The sequence below is a fragment of the Canis lupus genome, chromosome 12, assembly GCF_011100685.1.
Source record: "Canis lupus familiaris isolate Mischka breed German Shepherd chromosome 12, alternate assembly UU_Cfam_GSD_1.0, whole genome shotgun sequence".
In the NCBI taxonomy this organism is placed as follows: Eukaryota; Metazoa; Chordata; class Mammalia; order Carnivora; family Canidae; genus Canis; species Canis lupus.
This window is the reverse complement of record NC_049233.1, coordinates 23,419,237-23,432,458: the sequence shown is the minus strand read 5'-3', so window position 1 is coordinate 23,432,458 and position 13,222 is coordinate 23,419,237. Positions and strand designations below refer to the sequence as shown.

At 34.8% G+C, this 13,222-nt stretch overlaps 1 protein-coding gene across 1 annotated transcript in view; it reads left to right on the top strand.

Moving 5' to 3' along the window:
* Window positions 1-442: 442 nt before the first annotated feature.
* The window catches only part of BMP5 (bone morphogenetic protein 5), a 112,635-nt gene continuing 99,855 nt past the window's right edge, over window positions 443-13,222 (top strand). The window contains exon 1 of the mRNA XM_038554362.1: window positions 443-1,663. Within this exon, the coding sequence (XP_038410290.1) occupies window positions 1,174-1,663 (490 nt within the window). The 5' untranslated portion in view covers window positions 443-1,173. The remainder of the gene's footprint in view (window positions 1,664-13,222) is intronic.

Genomic DNA, 13,222 nt, shown 5'->3' with positions numbered 1-13,222 from the left:
AAAGATCTGGCTGTCATTAAGAAACAACAAATTAACCTCAATTTACAACTTGTCCTTTTATTTTTTATGAAGTAAATTTTAATAACTCATAAAAGCTAGAAATAACCTCAAATACAGAACTGAGATGTATGTTAATTTACTCACAACCTGAGACTTAATATAGAAGTATATTAAATGTGTACTATGAAAAGAAAGATCTGAAAGAGTACTAGATAAAAGTGGTGGCAAAATTTTCAGTCTGCTGCTTGAAAACTGGCTTTTCTCCCCTTCAGGACTTCTGTGCTCCATGTAGCACTGTGCTCTGTTAGATGCGTGGCTATGAAATTGTGAAAATGAAGGCTTTCCTGGTAGCAAAAGGGTTAAGTTCTTTTTGCTTTACCAGTTTCAAATTACAATGAGAAGCCTCTTCTTTCCCAGCAGGGTCGTGCTTACATTACTCTTTAGATCTCCCTTGAAGAGGGCTGGTATATTTGTGCCTGCTGGAGGTGGAATTAACAGTTAGAAGGAGAAAGGGATTGAATGGACTTACAGGAAGGTTTTCAAGTAAATTCAGGGAAACACATTTACTTGAATAGTACAACCTTGAGTCTTATTTTACACTAAGACGACACAAAAGATGGTAAAGTTATCACCAAGCTGCCGGACAAATATATATTCCAACACCAAGGTGCAGACCAGCATAGATCTGTGATTCAGAAATCAGGATTTGTCTTGGAAAGAGCTCAAGGGTTGAGAAGAACTCAAGAGCAAGTGAAGATAACTCTGGGAACTACAGTTTATCAGAAGATCAACTTTCGTTGATTCAAATACCAAAGGCCTGATTATCATAAATCCATATAGGAATGCATAGGTCATCTGATCAAATAATATTAGCCGTCTTCTGCTACATCAATGCAGCAAAAACTCTTAACAACTGTGGATAATTGGAAATCCAAGTTTCAGCTTTCTTTGAAATAACTACTCTTGACATATTCCAAAATATTTAAAATAGGACAGGAAAATCAGTGAGAATGTTATGTTCAGAAATGTCACTGTCATGAAGAATAGGTAAATTTGTTTTTTCAGCTCCTGGGAAAGCGTACCTCCTAGGAACTTAGATTTTTTTTTTTTTTTTTTTTTTTTTTTAAGAGGACAAGAAGGACTAAAAATATCAACTTTTGCTTTTGGACAAAAATGCATCTGACTGTATTTCTACTTAGGAGTATTGTGGGTTTCCTCTGGAGCTGCTGGGTTCTAGTGGGTTATGCAAAAGGAGGTTTGGGAGACAATCATGTTCACTCCAGTTTTATTTATAGAAGACTACGGAACCATGAAAGACGGGAAATACAGAGAGAAATTCTCTCTATCTTGGGTTTGCCTCATAGACCCAGACCATTTTCACCTGGAAAACAAGCTTCCTCTGCACCTCTCTTTATGCTGGACCTATACAATGCTATGGCCAATGAAGAAAATCCCGAAGAGTCGGAATACTCAGTGAGGGCATCCCTGGCAGGAGAGACCAGAGGAACAAGAAAAGGATATCCAGCCTCTCCCAATGGGTACCCTCGTCGCATACAGTTATCTCGAACGACTCCTCTGACCACCCAGAGCCCACCTCTAGCCAGCCTACATGATACCAACTTTCTGAATGATGCTGACATGGTCATGAGCTTTGTCAATTTAGGTATGTTGTTCTTTTATTTGTTAAACTATATTATTACTAAGTGGAAGTTTTTTTAATAGTAAAGTAGCTGCTTGGTAGGTGGTCGTGTTTATACAAAGTCATTTTCTATAACTCTCTTCTCCAGCTTCTGTTTCCTTCCTTTCACTGATACCATGTAAGATTTTGCTTTAGGCAACAAAGTCATACACACATACATACTATATATATTTAATTTTTTAAATATGAAAAGCTAAAATTAAACATGATTGGATAGATTTGGGTCCTTTTAGGTCTTGTTAAAATTTCAATCTTGCTTTAATGTATGAGTAAATAGGCAATAGTCTACAAAAGAGGAGAATTTATGAGGATAGCTGTACTATGGGTAAAAAAATAATAATACAAATAAAAAAGAAACAAGCTTTTGCAGATTGAAAAGTAAAGTGACATTCTGAAACATTTTTTTTTGTTAGCAATTTAACAAACATGTAAGATTACTTTTATATGCCACCTAAAAACTCTTATTTGGGGCGGTCAGCTACTGTGAAAATATGAATATCCAATGAACTAAGATCAAATAATACTATAAAAGATTACTATCCAAGATTTTCAGGGAGAGATTCTGAAACTCTGTGAAAAATATTTTGGAAAGGAATCTTCAAACTAACATTTCTTAACTTCTTAATGATGAAATGGTATCATACCCATTTGATTGTTTCCAGAAGCAAGAAATATAAAACATGCTGTGATGGTGTTTACCTATGCAAAATTTTCTTTTTCCTTTAAGATAAAAAAAATGAAAAGTTCTTTAATTAGCAGCATTATTAGAGAATAATTTTCTTAAATTATGTGTTACTCAATGCTGGTACTTTCATGGTAATTTTTAAATATTGACAATATCAAATGGTAAATTAGTGCCCAATATTTCATCTCTCAAAAAATATTAAGGAATCGCCATTTACAATGATTTTACAAGGATGGTATTTTAAAAAAAAGTTTTAGTAGAGGCTAAAGATGAAAATTCACTATCTTCAGACATTCAAAAAATAACATAATACATATTTAATTTTGAATGCAAAATTTTTATAAACAAATTTAATCAACTTGAAAGAATTAGAAACATTTTAATGTAAGAACTTTCAAAACTTTGTTTGAAAACTGCAATCTGCTTTGACTTAAAATTGACATGTTTTATAATACTTAATTAAAAACTTCCTTGAATAATATCTCAAAGAAAATAGTCTTTGAAAAGTCAGATAGCAACAAATTCAAATACATGAATGCTTTTATAAAACATGTTGCTTAATATGCTCTGCTCATTTGCTCTTAGCAATCCTAGCATAAAGGATAAGGTGCTTAATAAATCATGTTTCATGTTTCTAGAGACAAAGCTCTCATTATTAAGTTTTAGTAAGTCATCATTGGTTGCCCTAATCAGGTGTCCTGGAGGCCTTTACTTCTGCATATAATTAACAGGTTTCATTTGGAACTTTCAAGCCATTAAAATATGGCTTAATTCTAAATTAGTTTGATTGCCTTTTCCTACTATAAGTGGTATGCAGTGTGGCTTATGGCATATTTTAGTTTGTTGCAATTTCGAAGGCATTATTCGATAATTTAATGAAGCTGTAATATTCTAATAGAAAAATTTCAATCTAGCATGATTTACATATGCATAAAATAAGTCACTGAAAAGATTAGTTCAGGTCATCTAAAATCTGACAGACAAGAATGTGTTATGTATTTTAAAAAACAAAAGCTCAGTCATGAATCTGTTCTAAAAATATATTTTATTGAAATCAAATACTTTGCTCATTCACAAAAGAAATGTATTTGTTTTAGAAAGGAATTAAGTATGATTTTTCAATCTGTATGCCATTACTTTTTATACATTTATACAGAATAAGAAAGCCAAAAACAATAATAAATAAATAGTTTTATTCAGTGACTTCTAGAACTGTTTTTATCTCTAAAGAATACCTATATTTTTAAATCAATGAAATTTTGGTTGTATTGTTTGGATTATAACAACAAAGCAGTTTACTAACTATATCATGAAACACAATTATTCATTTTGCGCCATAGAAACAATATCAGATATAAGCTTCAGAAAATATTTATTTTTATCATGCTGGAACTGCTAAACAGCAATTTATCTTCAGTAATAAATCATATTGTTTTTTCTTTATTTAATAAGTCCAACCTAAATGTTTCATGTGAAATTACTGACAGATTTTGATACCAAGTTTTTCCTAGGAGTCTCTGAGGAAAATTGAACCACAATTTTCTTTTATCCTTAGACCATGCCTTTTAATATTTCCAAAACTTACAACCAATCACTACTTAGTACAGGCATTAACTTCTGTATTTCTTTCATAATAAAAACAGGTCAAAGTAGACTTAGAAAAGGTAAAAGTGGAATATCATAATTAACTGTACTAAGAATTTCAGTGGTTCTTAATGTAATATTAATTAACAAATAGTACTGTAATTATTTTTTATGTTCTTATAGGACTCAAGAGGATTTTATTTATTTATTTATTTTAGTATCTTAAAAGATATGTATACAGTGGGGACTAAGGGCAAATGAGCAAATTAGCACTAGGCCAGGGATTTGTATTAAGGAAATCACCTGGATTTTTAAATATGTGAAAAGAATCTATTGACAGTTCCCATAATAAGTTGAATTACATTAAAAGGATGTAATAGCATCCTTTATATTAATGCTTCTATGTGTCATTTTCATGTCAGATAATGGATTTTTTACAATTACTGTCATTCAGAAAGACATTTTTTTCTGACATTAGTTTTGCTCATCAAAATCCATTAAGTTAATTTAAACTGAAGCATTTAACAAAATATCTATTTTTTAAAATTTCAGATGAGATTAATTTTTTGTTCATAAAAGAAAATAGATTAGAATTTCCTAAAAGAAAAAAAAAAGTGAATAAATTGCCTTAAGGCCAATGTAAACAACTAGATATGAAAACAAGCACCTTATTTTGACCTTTACGTTGTTTTAGTGATTTCCTCATTTTGAAGAGACAAATATTAATTATTGTGTGAAGAGAAATTTTCCACTCTCTTGGATTCATTGTTTTTAGGCCAACTTTCGTCAGTGTCATAATGTCTAGTGTCCAGCTTTTACAGGTTGACTCTTCTGCTTTGTCCCTAAAACTGTTGATTGTCCCAGGCATCTTTGCTTAGTCAGTACCATGTTATTTTGTTAAACACAAAAATATCTTTCTGGTAAATCTCTTCTTTTTTAACCATCTTTTTCAAAAATGTTAAGGGTTCGTTTATATATCAGATATCTATGCAAATAAAAGGGAAGATTAGGCAACTTGCTTGCAATTTTTAAGTATATCTTCTGTTTACATTAAGATAAACATGTAGCGTATTTCCGAAGATCTTTTAGCTAGAAGGCAATTTTATTTGATTGCTTGGTGATAGTACAATTAAAATGACACAACATTGTAGATGTTTTAAAGGAAATTACAAAAAACAGTGAATGTAGGAAATTGATTTTCATAGTATTCCATGGCTACATGTATTTCTCTGATGAATTATTTTGTTTTTTTTAATGGTTTCTGATCAGTTCGCTTGAAGTCAAAAACTTCTAAGATATATTTCAAGAACATGTATTAATTCTAAAGCATGAAAGTACATGAATGTGATGCTTATTTTTTTTCATATTTTATAACAACATATTTAGCATGTTAAAATATGAAATAGAGAAAAAATCTTTGAAAACTTTAAATTAAACTCTCTCCCCTCACTTCCCCAAATCATTAAACTCTCCTGGTACTGGAAGAAAAAATTGCTTATGTTCTTGGTTGACAGGTTTGAAAGACATCATTGATATTTATTGTTGCTTTTGGCTGACTCAAGTGCCCAGTGGAGAGGAATTTATACACAGATCTACCTAAAGATGCCTATCTATGTAGTCTTTCCAACAGGGTTATTAACACTTGCGTAACATAAACATACCTATAAACACTTGTAAGATTTTTGGGGGAGGTGGTGATGGGAAGGGAGACAAGATGGCCTAAAACCCTTATAGTATCTATTCATGGATAGGCATGAAATAACAAATGCTACTATTGGGCAAAACAATAATTCTTTAACAACTTTAACTTTTGACGAGAAAAGAAGTTGCTGAGAGTGGAAATCTTTTTACTTTCTTCTTCAACAGCCCTTGGCATTCATGAATGTGACCCAAGGGATTCTTGTTCTTTAAAGCCACATTATTGTCAAATGATGGGCATGGCTGCGGAGATAGGTATAATTACATAGTTTAATTAAAACCTTTTTGCTCATCTCAGTGGTCACTCACAAATAGCCAGTTGTAAAAGTTTAATCAGAAGTTAACAGCTGGAACTATGAAGGTATGATAACATAAACTCAGAGGGCTTGGGACTGCCTGACCCACCAACTCGTTCCCTCCTTTCATTCTTCCATTTATTCAATATCATCTCCGTCTCCCACCCCCACTTCCCTCACGTTATTTGGCCTTTCCTCTTTAGTTGATGGTCTTTCTACCTCCAGGCTTTCTTGGCACCCCTTCTCTTACTGTTCCCACCCCTTCCTGGGGTCCGCCTTTGGTCCTTGTTTCTTCATAGCTGGAGGCTGAGATTAGCTGAAAATCAATTAGTTACAGCTTGATCATTTAGGTACAGTCTCCTGTTTCTCTGGAATTGAGAAGGAAAAGGTTATGATGTGCCAATTGCAGCCTCCACCCATCAGGAGAAAAGCTCCCCAGGGCATCAGAACTTCTCTGGCTCTTGCCATCCCCTGAAATTGTTTCTCCAATATCCCATTCTTCTTTGCCTCCTCACCTCTCCCTGAGGATCCCATTGACAGGATTTAATTGTTTTTGCCTTCCTTATTTTATAACATAATTAAAATTTAAAAAGGGAAACTTAAGGGAAAGTAAGAAAAAAAAAGAATGAAAATGCAACATTGAACAAAAGTAACAGTAAGAAAAAAATGCAATTCTCAGTTTATAAAATGCATTAGCTTATATTATTTCTATTTAACCCTCATGTCACATCTGTGAAGAGATTATTTCCTTTTTTTAAGTTGAGAAGAGGGGATGAAGGAGGATAAAAAGATCAAGGGCAGAGGACAATGAGGATGAGACAGAGAAAGAAATAAAACATATATTTTTTAAAAAGCTTTTGGAAGAAAGAAAATGAATGAAATGAGTCATCAGAGGCTGGTCTTTGGGTTGTGCAGGTGGAGGATGTGTTGGGAAATCCTCAGTCTACCTCATACTGACACAGCAGCTAATTCAACATCCCAACCACATCAGCTCCAGGGGAAAACCCTTTCATCCTTCCATGCTAAAATACCAAAGTGGGGAAAAGGAAGGGGGGCTCTCTGTGTGTGTGTACAAGGAGCGTACAGACAGGCTACTCACATTTACAGTCATAAATAATGTAGTGGCTCAGCTTGAAAAAACCACAGGTTAAAGGAAGAGGCTTCCCTGACGCACAGAGAGGGGCTGAGATCAGAGGAGCCACTGGAAGGGTTGGAGCCAAACAATGAATCCCTTGTTCTAGTCATATTTATGAGTGCTTCTTTGCACCTTAAGTTCATATTTTATTGGCCGGGCTGTGGGGTTTCCCCATTTGCTCATCTCTTAAAATAATACCGTTGGCTGAGATAGCCTCTAATATTCACCAGTCAGCCCCGACAAATGGTTCATTTATTTGGGGAAGAGGAGAACTGTTGTGATTTTTGATGTCAGATTGGTATGTGTGAGATCCAATCTTAAAGTTAGGACAGTGAGATTATAATAACTGTGGAGTATTTACCTGCCTTTCTCGCAGAGGTCTATATGAGTCCATGTAATCAGGTAGTAAGCACTGATTTATACAAGTATTGTCTAGATGATTGTGGTAAAACTGTAATTTAAGAAAGTGGAAACAGAAATCTATTAAAATGTGCAATGTCTAAAATGAAGGAAAAAAACATCTCTGATTAGTCAGAAGGATGTCTAGTGGTTTTAGGAGAAAGGAAAATAACAACAACCTTACATAACCAAAGACAGGAAGGCAGTGAGTTATGTAAACATTATATAAAACTTAAAAACCAAAATCCTGTATAATTTGAAATAAATTGATTGGCATAGAGACTAAACTAGAGTATGTGCTATTTTATAATTTCTAAGACAGTAAAGATCCCTGTCTTCATGATGATGTGGTCTTTCATTTTTCTTTTCATAAGTAGCCAAGTATTGGTGTTTGCATTAGAAGAACAAGTCTCTGTTTTAGAAATAAATGAATCTAATGAAATTATATCTTAGATATTGTGTTTATTCAACTTGTCTCTGAAAGTAAATAATATTTCTTATTCTTGCTGTTTACCAGCTTTCCTGGAATTGTTAGGAATAAAGAAGATAGTTTGAGAAAGTCAGGATAAATGGATGTAAATTCATTACATCATAAACAGATGTAAAACTAAAAGACAGGTCAAAATCAAAAGGTTTATTAACCTTTACAAATCCCTTCAACCATTCTTATGCTATGATATGAGAAATTCAATTTTATTTGCTCTGCACAGGTTTTCTGTCCTATTGTAACTTTATGATTAGCCTTCCCATGTAGGAGACACTGTTATTGCCAGTCTTAAGTCCATGCATATTACTGCTTACATGGATTTAAGTTTTAGTTTTTGATTAAATCTTATTGTGCTCCTTTCTGTGTTTCTATCACAGAAGTAGAGTAGCGTAGGAGAAGCCAGAAGACTGGATTGGAATCCCATACTCTACACTTTCTACAGTGTGATCTTGGGCAAGTTACTTAATTTCTCTCTGTGACCCTGGTTCCTTATTTAAAAAAAAAATGCCAAAAAAAAAAAAAAAATGCCAATCCTCATTGGGTATGGAGAGGAAGAGACGAGTGAATATAGGTATAATTTTAAGAAGAGTAGTTGGAACATAGTGAGCCCTCAGTAAATAGCTGTTATTGTTACTAGAGTTGTGTGTATCCAACAGCTCTGCTAGAATGGCTAAATAGTTTGTGGAGCCCAATGTAAAATACAAATGTGGGGCCTCTTGTTCAGCAATTAGCAAGAATTCCAACATAGCAGAAGCAGAATATAAGCTGAAGTATACGGTCCTTATGAGCGTGGGGCCTGTGCAACTGCACAGGTCACATGCCAGAGAAGCCAGCCCTGCATATTTGATCACATGTTGAGATGGTAGGAACCATATCCTATTTAACCTTTTTTATCCTCAGGGGTATATCAGCATCCCAGAAGGAAAGAGACAGCATGGACAAACTGAATCATCTGAGGAGGGTTTACCCAATGTTGTAATGTTTATCATGTTGTGGGCAGAGCTTTCTGGCAAAACAGGAGATAATGCAGCACCTGGAACAGCAGAGGAGCCTTTTTTCAGGAGTTCTTGGGTGAGGGGGAGCAGAAATAGTTACCAGAAAACTGAGAAGACAGTTGCATGGGGAAGGTATCCTGACAGGAACCGTGGCCTTTGTGAAAGAGAGCAGCCAACCCCTAAATACTCAGCAGGACTAAATACTCAGCCCATACTTTTTCTGCCATGTTCCCTTCGGCACCAAGAGCCACAGGGCCATGGAGCCTGCTGGTGGAGCTCATGTAAGTCAGCTTCCTGGTGCAGAGAGCAGAGGAGAGAAATGTGGAGTGTGAATCTTGCTTGAAGCACAAACTGAAGATATTTGGCACAAATGGGTAAATGAATATTAATTAGGTGCTTAGTCAATGAAAGTTCTAGAGCCACTTCAATTTCAGTGCAAGTTAATTATGTATATGTGTGTGTGTCTATATATGCACACACACACATGTTAACCTTTGTCCTACTAAGTTATTATAAAATTCAAGAGATAATCATGATTTAGTGTGGGAATTATTAACTTCACGAGTTGGCAAAGTGGCAAAATAGGTATGACATGCTGAAAAATTCTTAAGTTGTATATGGATCAGTAATTTTGTGTGATGTATTAACACTATTTTAGGGCACCTTGGTGGCCCCGTTGGTTAAGCATCCACCTTTGGCTGGGAGTCATGATTCTGGTTTCCTGGGATTGAACCTCACCTCTGGCTGTCATCAGGCTCTAGGCTCAGACAGGGGAGCCTGCTTTTCCCTCTCCCTCTGCCTGCTGCTCTGCCTACTTGTGCTCTCTCTCTGTCAAATAAATAAATGAACTCTTAAAAAAACTATTTTTGAGCAAACTAAAATTAAAAACAAAACCCCCAGAAATCCAGGGAGAAATGGCGCTTGCAGATCGCACTACAAGCTGGACTACAATTGCCAACCAGAAAACTCTGCTGGTAGAGTATAGAAAGGACTACTACATGCAAATAGGCAGAGCAAATAGGAAGAGAAGTATATTTTTTCAATCTTTAGGTCTGTTTGTTTTCAATCCTATGTCTTTCTTCCTGAAGTGACCCATGACTGTGTGTTAAAACGTTTTGAATTCTGAGTGGAATCATATGATATCTTCCACAGTTAATGTTGCAGGCAGAAATAATGTTAGGATGAGGGAAATTGGGATTATTGTTGTTCTTTGCTACCCTTACTCTCCTCTGGCAGTGTTCTTCTGACTCACAGAGGCAGAACTTACTGGAGGAGCAGGTATGGCTGCTGTTTACTTCTCATAAATAACCAACTGCTAGACACTGAGGCCCAGAACCATTTCCCTACCCTCTAATCACACAGAAGCACATAGTAGAAGGGCTCCTTTCCAGTAGTATCATCTACATTCCCCTTCAAAGAGCTAAGGGTGGTAATTTTAACCCGATTTTACAACTATAATTATCACGAGCAGAGGAAGAGAGGGTTCAACTTGGAAATTGTATAGGCTCCTCTACAAAGAATCTTGAGGCAGGCATTGAAGACCTATTTGGTGGGGAAGATGGAAGGTCCTCAATTAAATAGGCTTTATGGTTACTGTTTTGTAGATGTTTTCTTTGCTTTGAGTGAAGAGGGGTTATTTAGTCCTTTGACTCTCTCAGTAGGGTGTAAATGTAGGGGGTTTGAATATCAGCCTTGCATACAGCTGCATATCCTTGAACAAACTATTTCACTTCACTGGAGTTGTTACCTCCTCTGTCAAGAGGAGACACTAATACAGAATTGTACTTCATGAGGTAATGTTACAGGACTGTGAGACTCTGTGAGAAAGGACTCAATTAATAGTCCCTGCTTCTACTACAAGTACTTCTATTAGAGTAGATTCTGTGGAGTTCTGATGTGCAAGGAGATTTATACCCAGTCCTCCAGATTTTGACAAATAAATGACTTGCTAAAATTGTGGAACATTATGCACATGACTTTTCCTCTATCCAAAAGAAAATGAACCCTTGAATTTCCCTGACTCTGTCTTCCAGTTAGACTGTTGATGGACTGCATTCCCTCTTCAGGGTGCCCTGGAAAAACAAGGCCAGTCCATTCAGGGCCTATAGGTAATTGTGGGGCTTCGCTTTGAGCACTCAAAGGCAGCAGTTTCTGTGATGTTGTACTGAAAGTTGCTTTTCATGTTACCTTTGGTCAAAATCTTAGAGTGAACCCATGGCTTTACTTTAGTTCTGGATATTACCTCTTTTATTTACTTGTTTGTTAAGGGGAAGGGGAAACTGATTGCAGGCCCAAGTCATAATATACAATTAGAAGAAATTTGGTTGTGAAGGCATGAGCACTTTCTAAAAAACCCTTTGAAAGAAGGGAAAAAAATCTTGAAGACATTTAATGATGATTTTCATGGGTCAACTTGTTTTTTTTTTTAGTTTTAATTTTTAAAAAAGTTGATTTATGATGAAAATCTTGGTGTATAAATTCCTGAACTCTAAATAGAAAAGCTGCTCAGTTCAAATGACCACTCAATCCAGAAAATTTTTGTATTGTATGTAACTCAAATTGTGTTTGAATTTATGTTTTTCTAATTTGTGGCAGTTATTATTTCTTGTATTATTATTATTATAATTTCATTCCTATTTAATACTATTTAGTCTTAAGTATTTTGACTTTACTAAACTGTTTGGACTGTTTTTTTGTTTTTGTTTTTTCAGATGACAGTCACATGCTTTTATTACATTTCTTGAATTGTTTTCCATTATAATATTTTGGAGCAGGATGGGACCTTATGAGTTTGATCTGAAAAGTTGAACCAAAGGTGTATATGTTTACAATATCCATATTGTAAAGTCATCACATTGGCTTCTGATATTTTATAATACATTGAGTGGGTAGATATAAATTTATTGTTTTTTTCATTACTTGATAACATGCTGAAAGATGATCTTTGCTAAATATTTAATTGTGATGCTAAAATTCTTAAAATAAAATATGGATTCCAACTATATATATATATATATAGTTATATATATATAGTTATATATATATATATATATACCTATTCAAATCAACATGTAAGATTTTTCTCTTCCATATTGCCATGTGAAAACTAACATCTACAGTTATCAATTACTTTGAGGAAGAATTTATCCAAATTAAGCAAACCTTTGTCATTCTAGTGTGTGTGTGTGTGATAAGTTTAAAGTATATAATATTGTCACATGTGATACAGTTTTAAATTATAGTGTAGTTGTAGCAGTAGTAATTAAAGGGACAAAAATAACAATAAATATAATTCCTATGCCAGAAACTGGACTGAACAACTTGCACACATTATGTCAATTAATTTGCATCTCAGTTGTATGTGTAAATATTTCTTTTTTCCTAGTTTGTCGATGTGAAAATGGAGACATGATCAGAGATTCAGTAACTCACAAAGGTCACCCAACTGGTAAATGACAGAATCAGTACTGGAGCCATGATCTGTCTGGCTACTACTCTTTAGTTTGGTAACCCACTTTTGAAAAATGTGTCATTTTTAATCACAATGACAATAATGGTTTATACTTCTGGAAAGTATCTTCATGTACGTTACGTGGTTTTATCTGCATCGCTGCAGTGTGTAGCGCTCACGGAAGTAGATATGATTCCACAGTATACAGCTCTGGAACTAGAGTTCTGAAAGGTCATTCATTCAGTCATTTGACAAATATAAGTTGATTACCTACTATGGGGTAAGGCACTGTGCGAAAGACTGTGCCTGTTTTACTGCCAACATCACAAGGCAAGAGGAACGAGGTCTAGGCCCAGAATCCCTGGTTCTTGTGCCAGGATTTTTTTGCTCAATGTCACATACTCTGAAAAAATCCACACAGAAGATTCCAGCACCAAGTAAAATTAAAAGCATTATCTGAAAGAATGTGTTTTGTTATTTAAATAACCGGGTAGAATTAACCTTCTGTGTATAGTGAAAATATTTTTCAAATCTCAATCCCTTTAAATGCATTTAAAATACATAAATAAAAGCCTGTTACCAGCAAACAGAACCTTAGGAAGACTTTTAGTCCAAAAAGGCATAGAACAAAGGTAGAACCAAGCTTCAGCGAAGCTTGGGGGCTCTTCCAGAACCCTGTGTTTGTAGCTGTGGGGCTTTATTAATAGGGAGGTTCCAATGATTTTAAAGGTAGTAACCAAAGGCAGTCTTTGCTTACTGCACATTCCAGAGCATAAGTTTGGCTTAAACACTC